The 19,032-nt window shown below is 46.7% G+C and overlaps 1 protein-coding gene across 1 annotated transcript; it reads left to right on the top strand.

The window, feature by feature from the left end:
• The first annotated feature begins 5,278 nt into the window (after positions 1-5,278).
• On the top strand, positions 5,279-10,813 carry UPK1B (uroplakin 1B). Its single transcript, XM_009579261.1, has 7 exons — positions 5,279-5,359; positions 5,904-6,104; positions 7,682-7,756; positions 8,498-8,620; positions 8,903-9,082; positions 9,865-9,948; positions 10,763-10,813. Exons 1-7 carry the CDS (start codon positions 5,291-5,293, stop codon positions 10,811-10,813), a joined length of 783 nt encoding a protein of 260 aa, XP_009577556.1. The 5' UTR covers positions 5,279-5,290.
• Positions 10,814-19,032: the final 8,219 nt, after the last annotated feature.

The raw sequence follows: 19,032 nt of genomic DNA, 5'->3' as shown, positions 1-19,032 counted from the left end.
TGGGAGTCTGGTACCTGGATAAGGTTAACTGCAGAAGATTATTAAGTATTTCATTTTTCTTACCTCAGGCTGCATCTTCTCTATGGCTGTTTTAATTTGTTTCATATTTTTTCTCCTAAAGACTGGGGAGGAGGGAACGGGAAAATTAAATCTGTTGCAAATATATCTGAGTGTAAAAAAAAAAAAGAAAAGTTGTTGCAGAGAAAGATGAATCCTGTAATTCCCCCTCACTTGTGAAAATAGGAAAGGCAAAAAAAGAAAAAATCCTCTTGTTTCGGCTGTGCTGAACTAATGAGGGAGAGAGGAAAAGCCTACCTCCCAGCTCTATTTCCGAGGTAATTATGCCTGATGATGATTTACCAGCCACTCCACTGTTCACACAGGCTTCATTTCATAGCAATCTCTCTCGAAAGGAAACTTAATTAGTCTCTGACCCCTGCTTGATGCTGAGCTTTGTTTTTGCTTTATTTTTTCTCCCGTGGTAGCACAAAATAACTGGCTGGCTCTTCCTTTTCTGAGTGGGGTTGACTCCTGGCGCACAAGCTGTTCTCTATCAGAGGCGGCTGCATTTCGGGGCAGGTGGAGCGATGGGGAAAGTCCGACGGGGCAGGAGGAGTGTATGGTTTTGTGTGCACTGGTGGTATTTGCTTTAAAATAAGTAAACGAATGATGAATTGACACTTGTAAAGCATTTGGCTTCTTACAGCAGAGTCCAAGCGACTGATCAATAACATATTTAATTGCATCCTCTTAAAAATTGTGTAACTCTGAAGATGTCCCAAGCACTTGGAAACTACCTTCTTTTTAAGCCCCTTGGGGGCTAAATTTTCCACTAAAGCCAACTGAAAAAAAAAAAAGTAGGTTTATTGCTGTCTGGACTCTCAAGCCTCGTCGTCAGAGGCCGCAACAGGTCAGGGTGTGGGCAGGTCTGTGGCCCATGGAGGCTTCCCGTGGCACCGGCACCAGCACCGGCACGGCACCTCCGGCGGCAGTTCCAGCCCGCTGGCTTCTCTCCGTCAGTGCCCCAGCCCCAGCCCAGGCATCTCGCTCCTGCCTGTAGAGACACGCTCTCCCGCCGGGGCCGGGGGAGTGCGAGGGGCAGGAGGTGTGGTGCCCAGGCTTCTGCGTCGGAGGCGGTTACCGGCAAGGACAAGGTTTCTGCTGTTGCACAGCTGAGTTTGTTTAGTTGTGCTTGAGTGGCTTGGAGCCCTTCAGCCCAGGCGCCTGGAGGCTGCAGAGGCCATAAGTAATAAAACAAATGCGTCCCTAGTCTCTGCCTCCTTACACCGGGGGATGAGAATGCAATGCCCTGTGCAGGGACGCTGAAGCAAAGGAGCGTAGCAAGAGGTGAGGTGAAGCCCCTGTAAGCCCTGCCGCCACGCTGAGAGACCTCTAAGAGCAGGGTGTAGAAACAAATGATGGTCGCAGGGGTATTTTTGGACATCCCTTGGTCACAGTGACATGACTCCACCATGACAACTGGCACAAAACGCAAGGCAATCAAAATGGGACCCGCTTCTGCATGGTGCAATGCCAAACCAGTTCTTATCCATTGGCTTGTTTTGGCTATAGATGGAGTAGGACTAGGCTAAGCAGGAGGCATTCGTCTGTAAGGTTACTGAAATCCTGTCCCAATCTATAGAAAGAGGGTGTGGAGGCTTCAGAAGATCGATCAGCCCAATGTGTGTGAGGGATGCACAACAGAGACTGAATCCTGCCTGAATCCAGGCACAGCTGTGAGCAGGGCTTCCTTTGAAAGCCTGCATGGGGTTGGTCACCTAAAATACAAGGGCAGAAGCCAGCCTCTGCAGAAAGGAGCTTCCTTTTTGGCTGCCACAGTCGTGCTGCAGGTCTTGCAGAGCCCCTGTGAGTAGAGGAAGGGAGGAGAGGTCAAGAAAGCTCTAAGGGCATGGGCAATCTATGGAGGGACGGGGGAGGCAGGGCTACCACTGCTCCTGGGCTCTGACAGGCTCAGCTGGACCCCCATGAATGGCAGGAGTGTTTTGGTGGTGTGGGGGGAGAGGAGAGGAGAGGAGTTGCAGTCTGGGTTGTGACCAGGGCTGAAGGATGTGCTTCAGGAGGGGCATAGGTTTTTGTGATAAAATGGGAGCAATAGGCACCTTTCCAAAGCTGCTTGGAGCATGGAGCAAAGTCCATGGTAGTGATAATTGAATACCTGGGAACTCGACAGGTCACGGCTAAACTGCAGGGTGCCCGGTATGTGCTGAGGAACACCAGGTACACGGAAGCTCAAGGCTGAAATCCCGGGACCTGGCCACCTTCTTGTATGGAGATTTTGGATAACGGTTGCAGCTGAAGCTCAGGTTTCCTCAGGAGTTTCCCTGAAGCCCCAGGAAACTGTATTTAGGTTGTGAAACTAACCTTAACCAGCCCACACAGAAGGCTCCTTTATCTCCAAACTGATTTGTGTCCACAGGCACGAGCTCATGGCGCCTGTCTCTCTAGGGGCTGGGAGGAGGACTGCCTACCAGTGTCACACCCCATGGGTGGTTGTGAGTCATACCGGCGTGCAGCTTGCTTCGGGCAAGCTGGCCAAGGTTTGCCTTATGCCTCTGTAGTCATGCACCTGCTCCAAGTGCTGTGCGAGTTGCTCTTGCTTAACGCAGCTTACCTCTGAGGCGTGAGGAGCCGGCAGCAGGCGGCTTCTCCTCTGAGGTACGTTGGAGGGTCAACTCGCCAGCTGCCCAGGTGTTGTCGTGGCCTTGGAGCACCTCCCCAGTCTCTCATCCGTGATGCCCATACTAGACCCCCTATGACAGAGAAGGGGCCAGACAAGGGATTGCCACACGTGGCATAGGGGAACGAAGTGGACACCGAGAAACGGACTCCCTCAGTGCCAATCACTTGGAGGCAGAGGGAGAATTCATACTAATACGGCAACATCATGACACTCATTCATTTATAGGTCTACAGTAAAGGCTCTTCCTTCCCTTTTCCTCTTCCCAGTCTCTCCGCTTCCCCCCACCCTGCAATCCCATTGGACTTAGGTAAGGTACTGGAGAGCCTTAAGTTGCCTAGAAGTTTGCCACTCCCCAGTGATATCTGTGTGGTGGTGACTGTGTCCAGCTTTCCTCCCAGCTACAGTATCCTTGGAGATGGGCTTGCCCCAAGAGAAGAGGCTTGTTTTCTCAGGCTGGCATGCCTGCAGTAATACCTGCCCAAGGAGAGGCAAAAGCGAGGTAGGTCCTGCCTACCAGGGAGGAGAAGAAAGCCAGCTTGTGGGAAGGCAAGCACATGGGCTGGGTGGACAGCCCATGTACAAGGTGTGAGTGCTGTCGTTACACTGCAGGGGGGTCTGTAGGAGAAAAAGGGAAGGAGAAAGAGGTTCCTGAGGTGTTAAGGAAAGGGTTGTGACTTTATTAATCACGCTTGGTGTCATCTGTCATGCTAGCCACATGGCACACTCAACACTGCTATCTCCATGGCAGCTGGAGCAGGCATGTTTTTCCATGTAGTAGTCAGAGTTCACATGCCTGCATTTGAGCAGGGAAGATTTCCTTGCTTTTTGGACTGCCCCCTGACTTGTGATGTCTCTTAGCCGGCAATAACAAAAGGCTTTTCGAAAATCTCCGGAGTTTGCAGCATGGAGGTCCATGAGCCCAGCAGTGGTCTCTACAGCTTTCAGATGAGTAGAGGACCAGTGTCGGTCTCAGGTTTGGCAGGCTCTGCAGTGTTGTATTACAGACCACATGTAGCAAAACATTGCCCAGACCCAGATTTGATCTGTGAGGCAGTTTTATGTGGCCCCCGGGAATGCTGGTTGGTCAACAAGTTGGTAGGGACAGAGCTTCAGGTTGACCTCATGAGCCTGCCATTTTCAAGTACAGAGCCATACAGCTTCAGATGTATTGGGCTGGCCTCCAACAGCCTGGCTGGGAATAAAAATGGCTTCTTACCTTGGAAATAATGGCCATTCCCACTCACGCTATCATGCGAAAATACTTATATGCTCTGCTGCTGGTATAATGGTGAGAGCACTGGAGACGCCTCATGCCTAACCCTCAAACCACTGCAGAAATGATGGTAGGAAATTCTGGTTTTCTCTCTGTCACTGTTGGAAGTCCTGCCTACCCTAAAAGGGCAGCTGCTGAGGAGGCTGAAGGTGGCATTGTTAGAGAGGTTCCACAACGCTCTATTCCTCAAGAAATGCCCCTTCATTGACAGCTGTGTCTGCCCTTATTTTCCAACAGCTTCTTTGAAGAATCCTAGAGTCAGTAACCCCAGTAAAAGAAGGCACTGGTGCAGGTACTCTAGGAGAAGAGGGGTGTTCAAGCTGTTTTCTGTTTCTGCTCAAGTTGGGTCCACTTCAGCCTTTCTTTCACGGCTTGTATTTTCTTAACCACCCAGCAAATGCAGCTGTCTCGGGGTTGGGCTTTTTTTCCCTCCCCCTCCCCATGCACACACGCGCTCCGTCCCTTTGAAAGAAGGGTTTCGTTGGCGCTGGCATCTGGGCTTGTTTCTCCAAGATGTCTCACACCTCTGACTAGTGCCTTTATGCTGCTCTCTCTGGAAGGGGATGAATTCAATGCGGGGCGCCTGGCCCCAGCCTGCAGGATATATCGCTCTCAGGAATTTTTTGGGAACGCCACTTGGCCCGGCTCCCGTGAGCCAGCTGCAGCCTGAGCAGCTCCCTCCCTCCCTCCCTCCCTTGCACCTGACTGGGAACGGGGGGCCCAGCTCCAGTTCCCGGCATGGAGGGGGAGATGGGGCTACTCTTAGCAAGGTGCTGCCAAGCCGTGAGCCATAGGTATGTGTGTGGCGTACAGCTAAAGTGCTGTGGTTGCCAGTTCAGTTCTGTGGCAGTGCTGGCCGAGAGGAAAGGTCCAGTGGGGTGGATAGCGTACTCTGGGGTAAAGCTGACTCTGGAAGAGGAGTGAGATGAGGGCACTGAGCTTGTCCCCTGTCCATCCGGGTGTAGCTGGTGTTTCTAGCCAGGTGGAAATGCAACCCTATGAGCTGAGGTTTGCATTGGGTACTATTGTGATGATGAAAACCCTACCCGAAAGGGAGCCGAAGACACTGGCTGCCCCCAAAGTGGTCCCAATCTTCTGTAGCTCAAGTGTCAAGGAGTGTTTGAGTTACCAGGTTCGCACCTGGGGAAGTTTCTTCTCTGAAACTATATGAAGCAAGGGGTGGGAGGTGTACAGACAGGCTGGCAGGTTCTGTCTATTCTTCTCCTCAGAGATAATTTCTATTTCTGAGTGAAGCCTATTATACTGGTCTAACTGAAGACTGTCTGGTTTTTCCCAGGTTACATGAAGAATTAAAGATGGCAAAAAGTGATGATGGCATGCGCATCTTGCAGGGTCTATTAGTCTTTGGGAATGTGGTCATTGGGGTAAGTCAAGTGGGTCAAGTATGGGTGCAGGCTTCCTTCCAGTATGACACTTCTTAAAACAGCAGTTCCCAGCCATGAAATCCCTCTTCAGGTATGAAGTCCACATATAAATAGACCAGTAAAGCGTGAGAGGAGGGGTAAAGGAGAGCTGTGCTAGCTGATCAGTTGGGTGGGGAGGGGACAGCAAGGGACCGCAGGGGCTGATCCACAAGACCAACATGAGTTCTAGCAGACAAGCCCTTGCTGCTGACCAACATCTTTCCAGCCACCTCCCTCCATATAGTGATGGGAAAGGTTCTGTTAATTCTTTCTTAACATTCCTCAAGTCCCAGGCCTGACCTCTCAGGTCTAGGCTGGGTGGGTCCTGCCTGCAATTCTTCTGTGAAGGCACAATACAAGAGATTGTAGAGTTGGGCAGAGGAGGAGTTGAGTGCTCCTGTTTGGCAGGAAGTTGAATGAAAGGAAAGCGGTCTCCATCTTTTTCTGTCTCTGCTATTTCTTTGGGGAAGCTTGATCTAATGGACTTTCCAAACGTGCTTCTCAGATGTGCGGCATTGCCCTCACAGCAGAGTGCATCTTCTTTGTGTCCGATCCCTATGGTCTCTACCCTCTGCTGGAAGCCACAGAAAATGATGACATCTACGCTGCTGCTTGGATTGGCATTTTTGTTGGCTTTGCACTCTTTGCTCTGTCTATCCTTGGCATCGTTGGAGTCATTAAGTGCAACAGGACCTTGCTGCTGGTGGTAAGTATAGCAAAGTTTGCCCACCCATTGCTGGCAGACTGAAAAAAGTGCTGCCTTAGTTTCCCTGCTCACCTTGGTAATCACCTACTGAGCAAAGACAGCTTTTATTAGTGATGAGGAGCCAAAGGTTCTTCTTGACCATGGCTGTGGTCACAAGGTGACTCCTGTGAGGACACGTGCATGAGAATCTCCCGAACCAGGTTGAGGGAATTAATGGTGATAGCCACAGTGGAGGTTTAAGCTGACTGGCTTGACTCTGACCTTGCTCTGAAGCAATGCAGAAGCACTTTTACAATCAGATGTAGCTGGGTTGTGGTTTAGATCCTTGTTTCTCCCCACCCCTTACTGCCTTTCAGCTGTCATGTACGATTCAGTTCAGGAGCTGATAAGTAATGGCTTCTGTACAAGGCATTAGTATGTGTTACTATACCAAATATGGGTGCAGTTGAGAACATTAGACATCAGCAGGCAGGCAGAAATTACAGGGGTGGGGACGGAAAGCTTTGGATAAGCCAAGGACAATGTTAAGATGCGAACAAATCTCTGTACGATTTCTTACTTAGTCCTTCAGGTTGACGGTTGTGAAACTTAATTGGTGCTTGCATTAAAGATGAGTTGAACTGAAAACTCTGGAACTGGCTCTCTCTTGGATTAATATGGGATGGCAGGGTGCCTGTTTTAAACAGCAGACACTTAGAGACCTGAACTGTTGTGCCAGGGAATTCGCCATCAAACAGCTGATGGAAGAGAATTCCCTTAACTCTGAATTTTGGTGTCTTAGCTGAAACCCAAGGCTGTGGTATAGGAGAGGAGAGAGGGTACAAAGGGGCAGAAGCTGGGGTAAGAAGAAAACAGATGCCTTGAATCTGAGAACATATAAAATGTGGGAGGAGAAATAGAGGCACAAGAACTCAAAGGAAATATGGGAAAGGTTAAAGGGACTGTGCTGAGAAGGAAAGAGAAACAGTGAAATAGACTATGAGAGGTGATCCTCAGGATCTGTTTTCATGAAGGATCTTTGCTCACAAAGTAGGAGTGCTGAGGAAAGCTGACGATGCAAAATCAGGAGGATCTGAAAGACACCCTATATTGCACCTTCTGTGTCCCCAAAGTACAAGCTCTCCTGCTAGGAGTGGACAGCTTCTTGCCGAAAAGCTTGTAGCTGGCAAGTGGAAGTGGAAGGAGGAGACATGGAACAAGCATAAACTGCCAGTGGGATGCAACAATGAAAAGGGCAAATGTTATTCTAGGACATATCAGGCAAAGTATTTTACAGGTTTTACAGTATTTTACAGAGGCAGGGTGGTATTAATGCCATGAGGTTCTGATGAAATCTTGTCTGAGAGATGGAGAACAATTGTGGTCATACACCTTCAAGAAAGCAGATTGCAAACTGAAACAAGCACAGGGAAGGGCTACATGAATGTTCAAGGGAATGGAGAGAACTGAGGAGACTAGGACAGCCTGGCCTCCTTTGCCTTGAGCAGGGTTTTGGGCTTCATCTTGAAAAATACAGAACTGGAAGAAACTGTTTAACTGTTTCTCCAAGAGCTAACTCTGCTGTCTTTCTCCCACAGTATATTATTCTGATGCTGATCACTTATGCATTTGAAATGGCTTCTTGCATCACGGCAGCGACTCACCGAGACTTTGTGAGTATTGCTTTCCTGATGTTTTCTTGAAACCGCGCTGGGAAATACTGCAGTCCTAGGGCATGTGGCTGTCCTGCTCAGCGTAGTAAATGGCCTGTGTGGTGGTACAGTGTAAACTCAAAGGACTACTGCTGAGTTAGAGTAGCACCCCACAAGGAAAGTCTCCAACGTCATCCTTCCAATCAAGGAAATAACTTTGTTCTTTTTAACACAGTTTTGTTATTTTTAACATTTTAAAATGTTTGCAACCTTGCAGTTAAGGAAATAATAGTGTGGGTTAGCTGGATCGTCAATACAGTGTTTAGTCTTTCACCTACAGATTAATCTATCACATATGCAGAAGACAAATCTTCAGCATCGCCCCAGGCAATGTTACTTGTGAGGGAAAGATTACGTGGGTTATTGGAGATATTGGCAAGGGGGGGAAATGACTTGTGATGCTTTAGTTCCAAGCAGCATATCAAATGTAACCCATAGCTTCTGCACATCTCCTGTGATCTGACATCTGGTAAGGCCTGCTTAAGAGTCGTGCTCAAGAATCTATGTCTTTGTTGCTCCTGCTCCTCAAATCCTGCTCTTTAGTCTCCTCTGCGTAAAACTGGGGGAGACGCAGCATTCCTGTTCTCTAGCAAGACACTGTAACAAGCAAACCAACCCACCCCAAATAACTCTATATTTGCTTTACATGGCCACTTATTTACATAGTTCCTGCATTCTTCTCTGTTTTTTTTTTTTCTGTAGCTCACTCCGAATCTCTTCCTGAAGCAAATGCTGGAGAGGTATAACAAGTCAGATACAGTAAATAACAATGACAAATGGATGACTGAAGGGGTTACAAAGACATGGAATAAACTCATGCTTCAGGTAGTAATAACACTGAAAAATCTCACTAATTACTAAATGCTCTGCAGCCCTGGAATTTCAAGTTCTCCTTGGGGCCGCTTGGTAATAAAGAGGATAGCATCTGCCTTGAACCTTAGAGAAAGTCCTGCCATACTCCCCATTTTGCTCGTTTATCAGATGGCAGACTGTCAAAGGCAGGCACTTCAAAAATCTCTCCCATAAATCTGTGGTTAATGCCTAACCAGCCATGTGCAGGGCTGTGACCTGGGACCATAAAGACCGTTCCTCTCTCTCGCCCCGCAGAACAAGTGCTGTGGGGTGTGGGGTCCCTCCGACTGGCAGGAGTACACGTCCGCCTTCCGCACCACACACAGCGATGCCGACTTCCCTTGGCCGTGCAATTGCTGTGTCATGAATGCCAAAGAGTCTCCCGTCAACCTCGATGGCTGCAAGCTTGGAGTCCCCGGCTACTATAACAGCAACGTAAGATCCTCTCTGCTTTTTTCAGTTAACATACGTTGGTCAAAAACGCCTTGCTGGAAGGGAAGGAAACAGTGAATAGCCTTCCTCCTCCACTGTAAGCTATAGGTGTTCAAAAGGTTTCTGGAGGAGAAGCAATACCTGTAGAGTCCTGGCCATGTTGCTGAACACAGGATAGATTGTAATAAAGGCTTTCCTGTTGGAGAGAGAACTATTAAGAAAACTCTCCCAATGCCACCAGTAAGAAGTGACGTCTCCAACATGTAGATGGACAGTAGCTAAATCAAACTTAGCCCAAAGATCAGTGCCTACAGTATGAGTGAGCAAGTCAGCAGTTCTCCTCCTCAAGGTAAAACTTTTCAGTAGACCAGCTTGTCCTATTCAAACAGATTGCTGGGTCACGAGCATCAACTTCTCCACTAGCAAGCATTTCTAGAAGGCGTTTAAGCTTCCAAATTTGCCTGCAGCTTCTTGATTCTGAAGGTCAACTCTGTGTTGGCTGTGTTTGGTTATATATGTATACTTGGCAAGTGGATGGCACAGAAAGTTGTCCTTGAAGTGTCTGAGATGGATCTACTTTGTATTTGGTGCTAGAAACAGGTAAGCTATCTGCAAGTTGTCAATAAGTAGTGTAGCTCCGGCTTGTCTTCTTGAGACCCTATAAGCTACCCAAATTGCAATAGGAGAGGAGCATTCCACCTCAGTCTCTCTCAGAGGTGGATAAGCTTGTTGTCTTGCAATACAAGCTCAAAGCTGGTGTTGATCCATTCACGGTTGTCTTACAGGGTTGTTATGACGCTATTTCTGGGCCAATGAACACACATGCCTGGGGTGTTGCCTGGTTTGGTTTTGCCATCCTCTGCTGGACTGTGAGTACTTAATATTTGCCTTTATTTCCGCTTTTCTTTTCTTGCTATTCCACACCCAGCTGGGTGGAGGTCGATGACAGGACTGACGCATTTAAAATGTCTTTAGATTATAGTTATTCATTCGTCACCAATCTGCCTGCAGCCTGTTCCACTAACAGGGCTACATTTGCGAGTTCCCCTCCATTCTGGCTTCCACAGGAGAGGAGCTCGATGGCCTTCCAGCCTGCTGTGGCCTGCTGCCATCTCAGCAATACAACACAGCAAGCACAGCTTGCAGATACTTTTTTGTGAAGGGTATTGGATCATCTAAACAGTAATCATGACAGATAATTCAGTTTCTAGTTTGAAGAATTTACAGGGCTACATTTGCGAGTTCCCCTCCATTCTGGCTTCCACAGGAGAGGAGCTCGATGGCCTTCCAGCCTGCTGTGGCCTGCTGCCATCTCAGCAATACAACACAGCAAGCACAGCTTGCAGATACTTTTTTGTGAAGGGTATTGGATCATCTAAACAGTAATCATGACAGATAATTCAGTTTCTAGTTTGAAGAATTTGTAGTTTTATAGCAGCTTCATGACAGATAATCCCCAGTGAGCTGAGTGATCCAGTCAAATAGTTATGGCTGCACATATCTTCTTTCTTCACTGTGAAGCTTCTGTGCAGATAAAAAGCTTTAAGCTTCCTCTGCCTGAACGGACTTTGCTTATCAAGAACTTCTGTCGCTCTCTCCTACCAGTATGACTAAATGGGGCTGGGGGAGAGGTGGGGAGAAGGAAACGGGGAGCAGAGAAACTTAGAAGTCTTGTCGTTTCAGTTCTGCGTCCTCCTTGGTACCATGTTCTACTGGAGCAGAATTGAATACTGAAGGCCCGGTGTCCTCAGCACTGTCCTGAAGCACCGCGTGAAACTGCATTTGTTCGTCTTCCGCTCCATTCTCCTTGTGCCATGGAGGATTTGAAGTTTTCCTACTACCTCTCCCATATATACTTTTGCCCCTCCAAAAACTTGACACACAGAGCTGACGACTCCAGGAAAGAATCTTCTTGTCCCTTCTTTGCCCCTTGTTCTGCAGCCTTAATGCCTCCTGGCTGATGCACAATCCTTCTTTCAATGTGCAAGAAATCCTTGGAGCATAAGATAAGAAGTGATCTGGTTTGTTCTGTGATGACATCAGAAAGGAAAATGTCCATATACGCTTGCTCCAGAAAAATCTCTCTCTAAAACTAGGTTGAATGTAAATCATAATGCTAAAAGCTCCAGCAAGGGCTATGTTGAGCAAAACCGTAACCTCCTGTGACCGATAAAGACGAATGCTGCAAGGGAGAAGACTGCAGACCTCTCTAATATACTTTAGCATTCAACTTCTATTCCTGGTCTCTGTCACCCCTTGCCTTAGAATAAGGCAGATTCTCTCAGAGTTTAAGTGTGTCAGCAGTAAAGACATGTCACAGATAAAAAGTCTGGTGCTAGTCAAGCCCAATAAAAGGCTAGCTCACTCCTCAGCAATACGCTGCCTATATTCAAGCCTACCTCCTGTCACTGATGAAACTACTGCATGCGCTCCTACCTTCAGAACTGTCCAGAAAAACCTCCTCTTGCTAACAAGTGACTCCTTCAAAAAGCTGTTATGTACTTCACACAAGATTTCACACATCTGCGGGCTAGAATTTGTGCAGAACACAAAGGGTCCTGTGCTGTAGTTGGCTTTGTGAAAGCGGCTGTCCCACGCTCCTAGATTACTATGCTTCTGGCTTCAGCTACCTGCATATATATGGTCACATCCCCTGTGCACTCCCCTTCCACATCCCCAGATCACATAGGAAAATGGCAAATAATGGCAACGAGTAGCTCTTGTGAAAAATGCAAGCAAGGAGCTTGCTGAACCAAATCTAGTCCTTGCATCAGCAGTTACAGTTCTCACGCAGTTCAATAGAGGCTGTTTACTTTGGCCCAGACTGATCTGGTGTCTTTCCTAGTGAACACTTCAGCAGTTACATGTGTTGTGTGAAATATGCTCCTGTACAGAGCGTTTTAAGGTGAAGCCTTTTCCAAATGTGTACTGGTTCCGGTCCTGACACTTGCCAGCTGCCTTGATCTTTGGTTTTGTATATTCACCAAAATACTAATTAAAAAGAAGTGGAAGTGAATTTTTTTTCTTGTTCAAGATTGTGTGTTTGGGAAGGGGAAATGATAAAGCTCTGTATCTGGGACATCTGGGGCAGTGCAAAGGCAGGCTTTCAAGACCTGTAAGCCCATCCTGAAGATCTGAGTGCAAAGCACCATGATGCACGGTGCTACAGAAACTCCGCAGCTGAATAGTCCCTTGCTAAGGTACTGGGAGAGAGAAAGAGGCAGCTATGAGGGTGAAGAGCTTCAAGGAGAAACAGGTCCCTGCAACACAGAGGGGTTTTGCTGTATAAGTGTGCCTTCTAAAAGGAAAATCTCCATGGATCAGCCACTCCTCTGGTTCAGTGGGGTGGTGACTGACTTGGAGAGCCTGAACTCTCAGCAATTTCCATGAGGAAATTAATCTTCTGCACTTTTTTGTGAGACTCGAGGACATGGATAGACCATAGAGACTGTGTATGGTCTGGGTTTGGTTTTTAATTATTTGTGTGTGTGTGTGTGTCTGTACGTTGCTGAAAGCTACAATAATACCTAAATCTAAAGAAATATAAAAAGCAACAACGTCCGCTTAAGTTAGGCAGCAGTAGCAAATACTGGGTTCTCTGCTACTTGCTGTGAACTGCAAATGCCTGCCAACTGCAACAGGAGAGAGGAGAGAAATGGGGAAGGCGGGACGGTGCAGGCACACAGCCTCTGTCCTTGCTTGGCCAAATCCCTCCAATAACTCCTCAGTCGTGGCAGCCTTCGTGGGTAGCTGCACACCCGTGTAAAGGTCTTTTGCTCGAGTTATTCCTGAAACTCAAGTAACTCTGCAAATGGGTGAAACGACTGGCTATGGGACTTTCTAGAGACTAGCAATGCCTTCTGCATACAGATGTGGCTGGAGATATGGCCTGTAGAAAACTTTAGGACCACAGAAGCAGGTAATTTCAAATATTATTTTCCTCCCTTTTTGCTTCAGACCCAGAGGTCTCTTCCTTCCTGCTACATCTAAATGTGGTGTGATTATAGCATTGTGCTCAATATAGAGAAAATGCTGCAGGACTTTGCAGAAGAAGAGGAACTGAGACTACTTTGAATAGAATATTGCAGTATTAACTGCTCCAACCAGTTGCAAATTATACCATTGACCTATTGCATAAATGGCAGCTTAAGCCAATTAAGTTTGGGTTCTTCAAATTTGCCTTCTGCTTCCTGAGCCTTTCCCTCACGTGGCACATTATGATTTATGTTTTACAAAAATAAAAGCTGTGATGAGCAAGTGATCTGGGCAATGGTGGATCTATGCAGAAGTGCCAAGCATGCAACCAGAAAAATCCAGCTTTATCCGCCTGAACTAAGGAGGAAGAAGAAGACTGGACTGATGGCAGAATGATGTTGAGCAGGCTTGTGAAAAATCCTGCACAGCTTTTTCTGGTTTTTCAGCTTCTGAAGGATGATTCCAATCTCTGCAAGGGAGACCTGGGATCCAATCTCTGTAGGGACCTGGGATGCTAGGGGAGGGTGAGGAAGGGATGGAGTCCGTGACAGGAATGCTGGTGAATGCTGGTGTTGGCTGAGGCTTGTAAAGATATCCTGTTCATTCTTAGCTGTTTGGATTGCTGCCATGTAGAAGGTATGGATGTAAGTGGACTTCAGAGCAGGCAATACGCATAGATGCATAAAAACTGCTGGACTAAGACAGGCTGAAGAAAAAAATTCTCCAGGTGGATGCTATGTGGTGTGTTTGCAGATTTGCTCTGTGTATTTCTTCTCTGTAGGTGTGAATATTCACAGTCCTTTCCTGGCAAAAAAAGCATGTTTCAATTCTCCGACAGATTTACCAACTGTATTTTTAGATTATTAATTTATTGTCATATTCCCAGCTCTGAGAAATCAGAGTCTCGCTGAGAAACATCCTCTGTTCATACTTGACAGAGCAGCGTGGCCTCCAAGCCAACAAGAATCCCAAACCCTCAGCTGCTCCCCTCCCGTACACACACAAATACAACCTGATGTCTTTCACATTCTTGAATGTTTGTGGCTGGCAGCACTGAAGGTCTCTGTTCCTTCAGGCAATGGGGCAATGTGGGCTGCCGTTCTGTACTCTGTGCCTTGCCCCCATTTTTCCAACAGGCTTTGCTACCCCTTCCTCCTTTCCCCTCACTTCTTCTTCTGCATAAGATCTCTTCGCACAGACTCTCTCAGGCCCTATTTCTCCTTACCTTGATGGTTCATATATGACATACAATGCCCCCTATGTGCCATGCTTGCATCTGGCTACCCACCTCACTGCGAAAACCAGCACCAGGCTGTCAGTGGCGTTCGCTGTCCCCTGACTGATTTATTTCCCATCCTGCTCACTGCCCTGGCATCTTAGCTTTTCACATTCCTTACAACAAGGACTTGTGCCAAGCAAATGTTTATTGGGACCAAGCATGACCTAAAACTAGCTCATAAATGAAGCCTCCTTCTCCGACGCCTTGGCAGCCCTGCCCTCTTCAGCAACTGGGGAAAGCCTCTGCAACGTATGGTATGCTGGGAACCTCCTGCAAGAACTCTCCCTGTAATCTCAGGCATCTATCTTTAGGAGATCCTGCTGCATGAGGAGTTGAGGATGACTGCTGAGGGTTTATCCTCAGCAAGAAAAAAAGGTGAGGGTGTTTCTGACTGTGTTAGCTTGCACGCAAGGTGAAATTCCAGCATAGACAAGGTCATCTGCAGTTCTTGCACAGTCACTAGTTGAGATAAATTCTGCAAGAGAGCTAAGTGATGAGCAGTGACCTGCTCTGGCTACCCAGAGCTGTTACTGACTGTGCGTGAAGGCAGGATTGAAAACCTTCCCTCTCTAAGAAGATGTGCTTTGGGAGAAAACAGGTCTAGTTTTAAGATGTATCTGGACCCAAAGTGCATCACGTAATTCCTGTGTATTTTCTAGGTTTGCAAAATGTAGTTCATCTCACGCTACAGTTTGCAAATAAGACATGAGAAAACAGCTACCCTTTTTTATTAAGGACCAAACATTCTTGTTTTAACACTCATACTGTATCGAACTTTTGGGGGCATCAGGACTGAGCTTCGCAGCTCCCATTAATTTCTAATCCTTAGCTCTGAAACTGTTCATCCTTTACCCTTGTGGTGAGACATGTTCTTTGAAAAGTTTATCCTGCTCACACAGAAAATTAACTCACAGGTCTCACTGCCTTTCTCTATCTTGGCCATTATGATCCTGTTCTTTTTGCTGTTGTTCATGCCTTGTGCCAGCTTGGCCTAAGTCTCCCCCACTGGGCTAAATTTCCTTCCCTGCACCGCCCGCCTTCCCTTTGCTGCCAGTTCACCTTTAGCTCCATCCAGTGGGATACCAGCTAGACGTGTCCTGTGTCCCTGCTGTTGCAAGGAGGTTGCATGAGACACCTGTATCAAATGCTCTTTGGCGCTGGGGTAGATTGTTTCCTGGTTAACAGCCAGTTTGGGAACTTGCTTAATCCTGGTTTTGGCTTAGCTGAAAGTATCCAAGATGTTATAGCTGGTGCTTCCAGTACAACCTACACAGATGTTTGTCCTGAGTCAGACTTTCAAACTCGTTGCGATGGGAAAGCAGGCAAAAGGAACTGGCTGAAATTGTGTTCAAGCACTACCACGTGTTTAAGCACCCTGATTTAGTGCACAGTCCTGAGTGGAGCATGGCCAGGTCTGCAGTGTGCCTTTTGCTTGATTTTCATAACCATGGGAATGCTGGGGGACAGTTTGAGATTCTCCTCTTGTCTTATGGCCAAGTCATTGCTAGACTCTGTGGCACAAAGAATACAAAAATACTGTTTCTCGTACAGCACTAATAATTGGCTACAGCTAACAACAATTCCAGAGTTCAACAGAGACGGTTTTCTCTCTCACTTTGTGTGCCAGTTGCCATGGTAAGCAGGAAGCACAACCCAGGCATTTTCCTAAAGGGAAATTGAAGTCATGAAGGAGGTAGGAAAGGGAGTCAAGCCCTGAGTTCAGCTGCTGAGTAGGAAAAAAAGTATTTAATTTAACCTAATGATTCATCTGCTTTTTAAGAGGAACAAAGAGCAGGCTGAACTGCAGGTATGCCCACTGAGGCTACAACCACAAGAATCCCTGTCTTTTTTTCCAGGGTAGAAGAATGGACAGATACTAATAATATTCATTTCCACACTACAGCTCAGAGGTTGAATCAGTGATGGCACTGCAAGAATCCAGAGAACCAGGAAACTTAATCTGTAATTTTTTTAAGTTCTTGCTTGTCCTTTACAAATCAACAGAATCGCATACACAATGCACCAGAGGCTTTATAGTTAATTCTCTTGTTCCAGCTTTGCTTCCCCTCTACAAGCACTCAAAGTATTTCCATACTCTATTCTGCATTGCTCTACATTATCACAGGCAAGGCAGAATTCTGCAGGAGATGTGCTAAATGGGAGGATGTGGTTGTGCATCACTGAAACTTCAGCCTGGTAGAACTAGAAATGTAAGAAAAAGGATGAATTTTATCCTTGGAAATTTTAAAGCATTTCAGATAATGGTAATTCTACAGAAGTCTCCAAGCCCCCACTTCAGTTTCAGAGCTGCAGAGCAGCTGCAGCCCTCATAACCTCTAATCAGAAAAGTGTGTGATCAGGCCCTAACCTTCATCCCCACAGTCAAAACCCAGACAAACACAGCTTAGTGCCCTGGCCACTCACACAACAAAAGAAGGGCTCAAACTCCATGTCAGAGGAAGACAAATGCATTTGCACCGCATTCATAAACCAAATCCAGGAAAAAGAAAACATCACAAGGGCACAGGTCTGTTTTTATAAAAACTCCAGTTTAATCTCATGGCTGAGACCTGGCAAAACATCTTTTTTTTTGTGGCTGTTGTTTTTCTTTCTTTTTTTTAAAGCAATAAGGCACAAAGGCAGGCAAGTCCACACAGAGAACAAAGCTTAACAAAAATACAATCCATCAGAGCTAGCAGGAGAAATAATCACAAACCAGGGCCAGTGGGATGGGGACAGTCCTTTTCACAGTGTCTGACTTCCACCCCTTCCCTTGACCTGGCAGCAAATAGTATTTCAAAGGGGACCAGTGCCTGCAAGAACAAGATCTAAGGTCTGGGCTGCTGCATGGAGCCCTCAGGAAGCACTTGCCTCCTGCTGTCCTTCCTCTCCAGGGCTGTTAAAGTCCTGTTCCATCTCCAGTTGAACTCAGTGGCAGCTTTCCATTCCTTGCTTGGAGCAGAATTAGTTGTCAACAAGCCTTTATATTGATTAGGAGCAAGCAAAAGCTAAACCAAATTGGGATCAGCTACAGCTTTTCCCCCAATTCTAGAGATTTTTTTTTTTTCTTCCTAGAGGTGGGGAGAAGCAAAAGGGACAACTGCAAAACCTGGGCATGCCTGAAAGCTAATATATGCTCCAGTAGATTGTTTGCATTTTCAAGGACTGGGGAGAAGCTTGTGGTGGAAAGCTAAATCAGTTCTTGCACTCTGGTCTCCCCTGATCTCATCCCTCCTCTCCCAGGACATGATCTGGCTCAGGAAGGCAGATTCAGGCCTTCTGCCCACCACAGATAAGCCAAAACTAATTAGCTTCTCCTCTGTGGGCAAAAAGCCAGTTCATCTCACACCCTCAATGCTACAAAAATTGCAGCAGAAAACAGTTCCATGCATCAGCCTAAGTTTCACAGGTGTGCAGGATTCTATTTAGGCAATTCCTTCATTTTAATTACATTTCCTTTTTAATATATTTATATATTTCTTTTTTATATATATATATATGTATAAATTTAACACAATATTCACCACTACAGGCATTTCAGAATTCATAAAGAAAGAAAAAAGACTTTGATTGCACCATTTGGACTCTGGATGAGGGAAAATGTTGCAGGGCTTTATGGATGCTCTTTAATGCAGACCTAAGTTTCTCTGAAGCTCTAAAGGTGAAAAGAAGAAGTGCTTCAGTCTTTCTGAAGTGATAGCATGGGATGGACAGCCCAGAGGAATGTGGTTTATAAGATAAAACACAATCCTCATTTCTGTTTACTCTCTCACCAATAAGGCAGCTCCCACATGAGCTAACATTATCCATGTCCTTCGTTTCCATCAGGGGATTCCCATCTTTGCCAGCCCAACCATTTCACTCTGAGCTACACTTAACAGAAGCTACACAAACCCCCTGACTATATGGGAAGAATAAGTGAAATTTAGTCACTTGTCTCCCATTGGTGGAAGTGCACAGCAACACATGCTGGTGATACTGTATCATGACTGAGACTGGGGCCATCTGCAAACTTAGGGAGTGGCTTTTACACTCTTCACACTCTCAAGGGACTCGAATGTACTGCAGGGTCCCTGAAATGATCCTTGCAGAGCTGCAAATGATGTGACAGTCTATTTAGGAATGTCCTTTCCATAATGCCAAGAGCAACCAACTTAGCTTTCCCATATACAAAACTTCAAATTCTGGGCCAGACCCATCTCCCATAAATCTGATCTATCCCTCTCCATAATGCTTCACAGGAAAAACCAAACAAACCCAAAACCAAGCAAAAACCCAAAAATCCTTTCTTAAAGTCTCTAGTGTTGCAGGGTTGTGCTGGAGGGCAGGAGTTTGGTACCCACAGTGTACCACTGCAAACCCGTGAACTTCAGAAGAGCTTCCAGTCTCAGGTTCAGTCTTCTACCGCAGGGTGGCAGAGGACAACCTAAGGGCTCTGAAGCAAAGACGACATTGGGTCTGACCCTGAAGGTGACCTCAGGAATGGCGTAGTAAAGTTGGATCTCCGGAAGCTCCAACCACACAGTCAGCACCACTCAATGGGAGATGGCTTCTGTTTTCTGGATCTACGCAACTATCAAGCCCTGGTCCTTGAAGCTGACTGCAACTATCAGTATCTACATGGATCCATCATCAAGCATTAGAAACTCTGCAGAAGTCTGGGTCTGGATCTGGGAGTGGTGATACCTGTGCGATGGTG

This window comes from Fulmarus glacialis, unplaced genomic scaffold, assembly GCF_000690835.1.
Source record: "Fulmarus glacialis isolate BGI_N327 unplaced genomic scaffold, ASM69083v1 scaffold13566, whole genome shotgun sequence".
Lineage (NCBI taxonomy): Eukaryota > Metazoa > Chordata > Aves > Procellariiformes > Procellariidae > Fulmarus > Fulmarus glacialis.
This window is presented reverse-complemented; position numbering and strand designations above follow the sequence as displayed.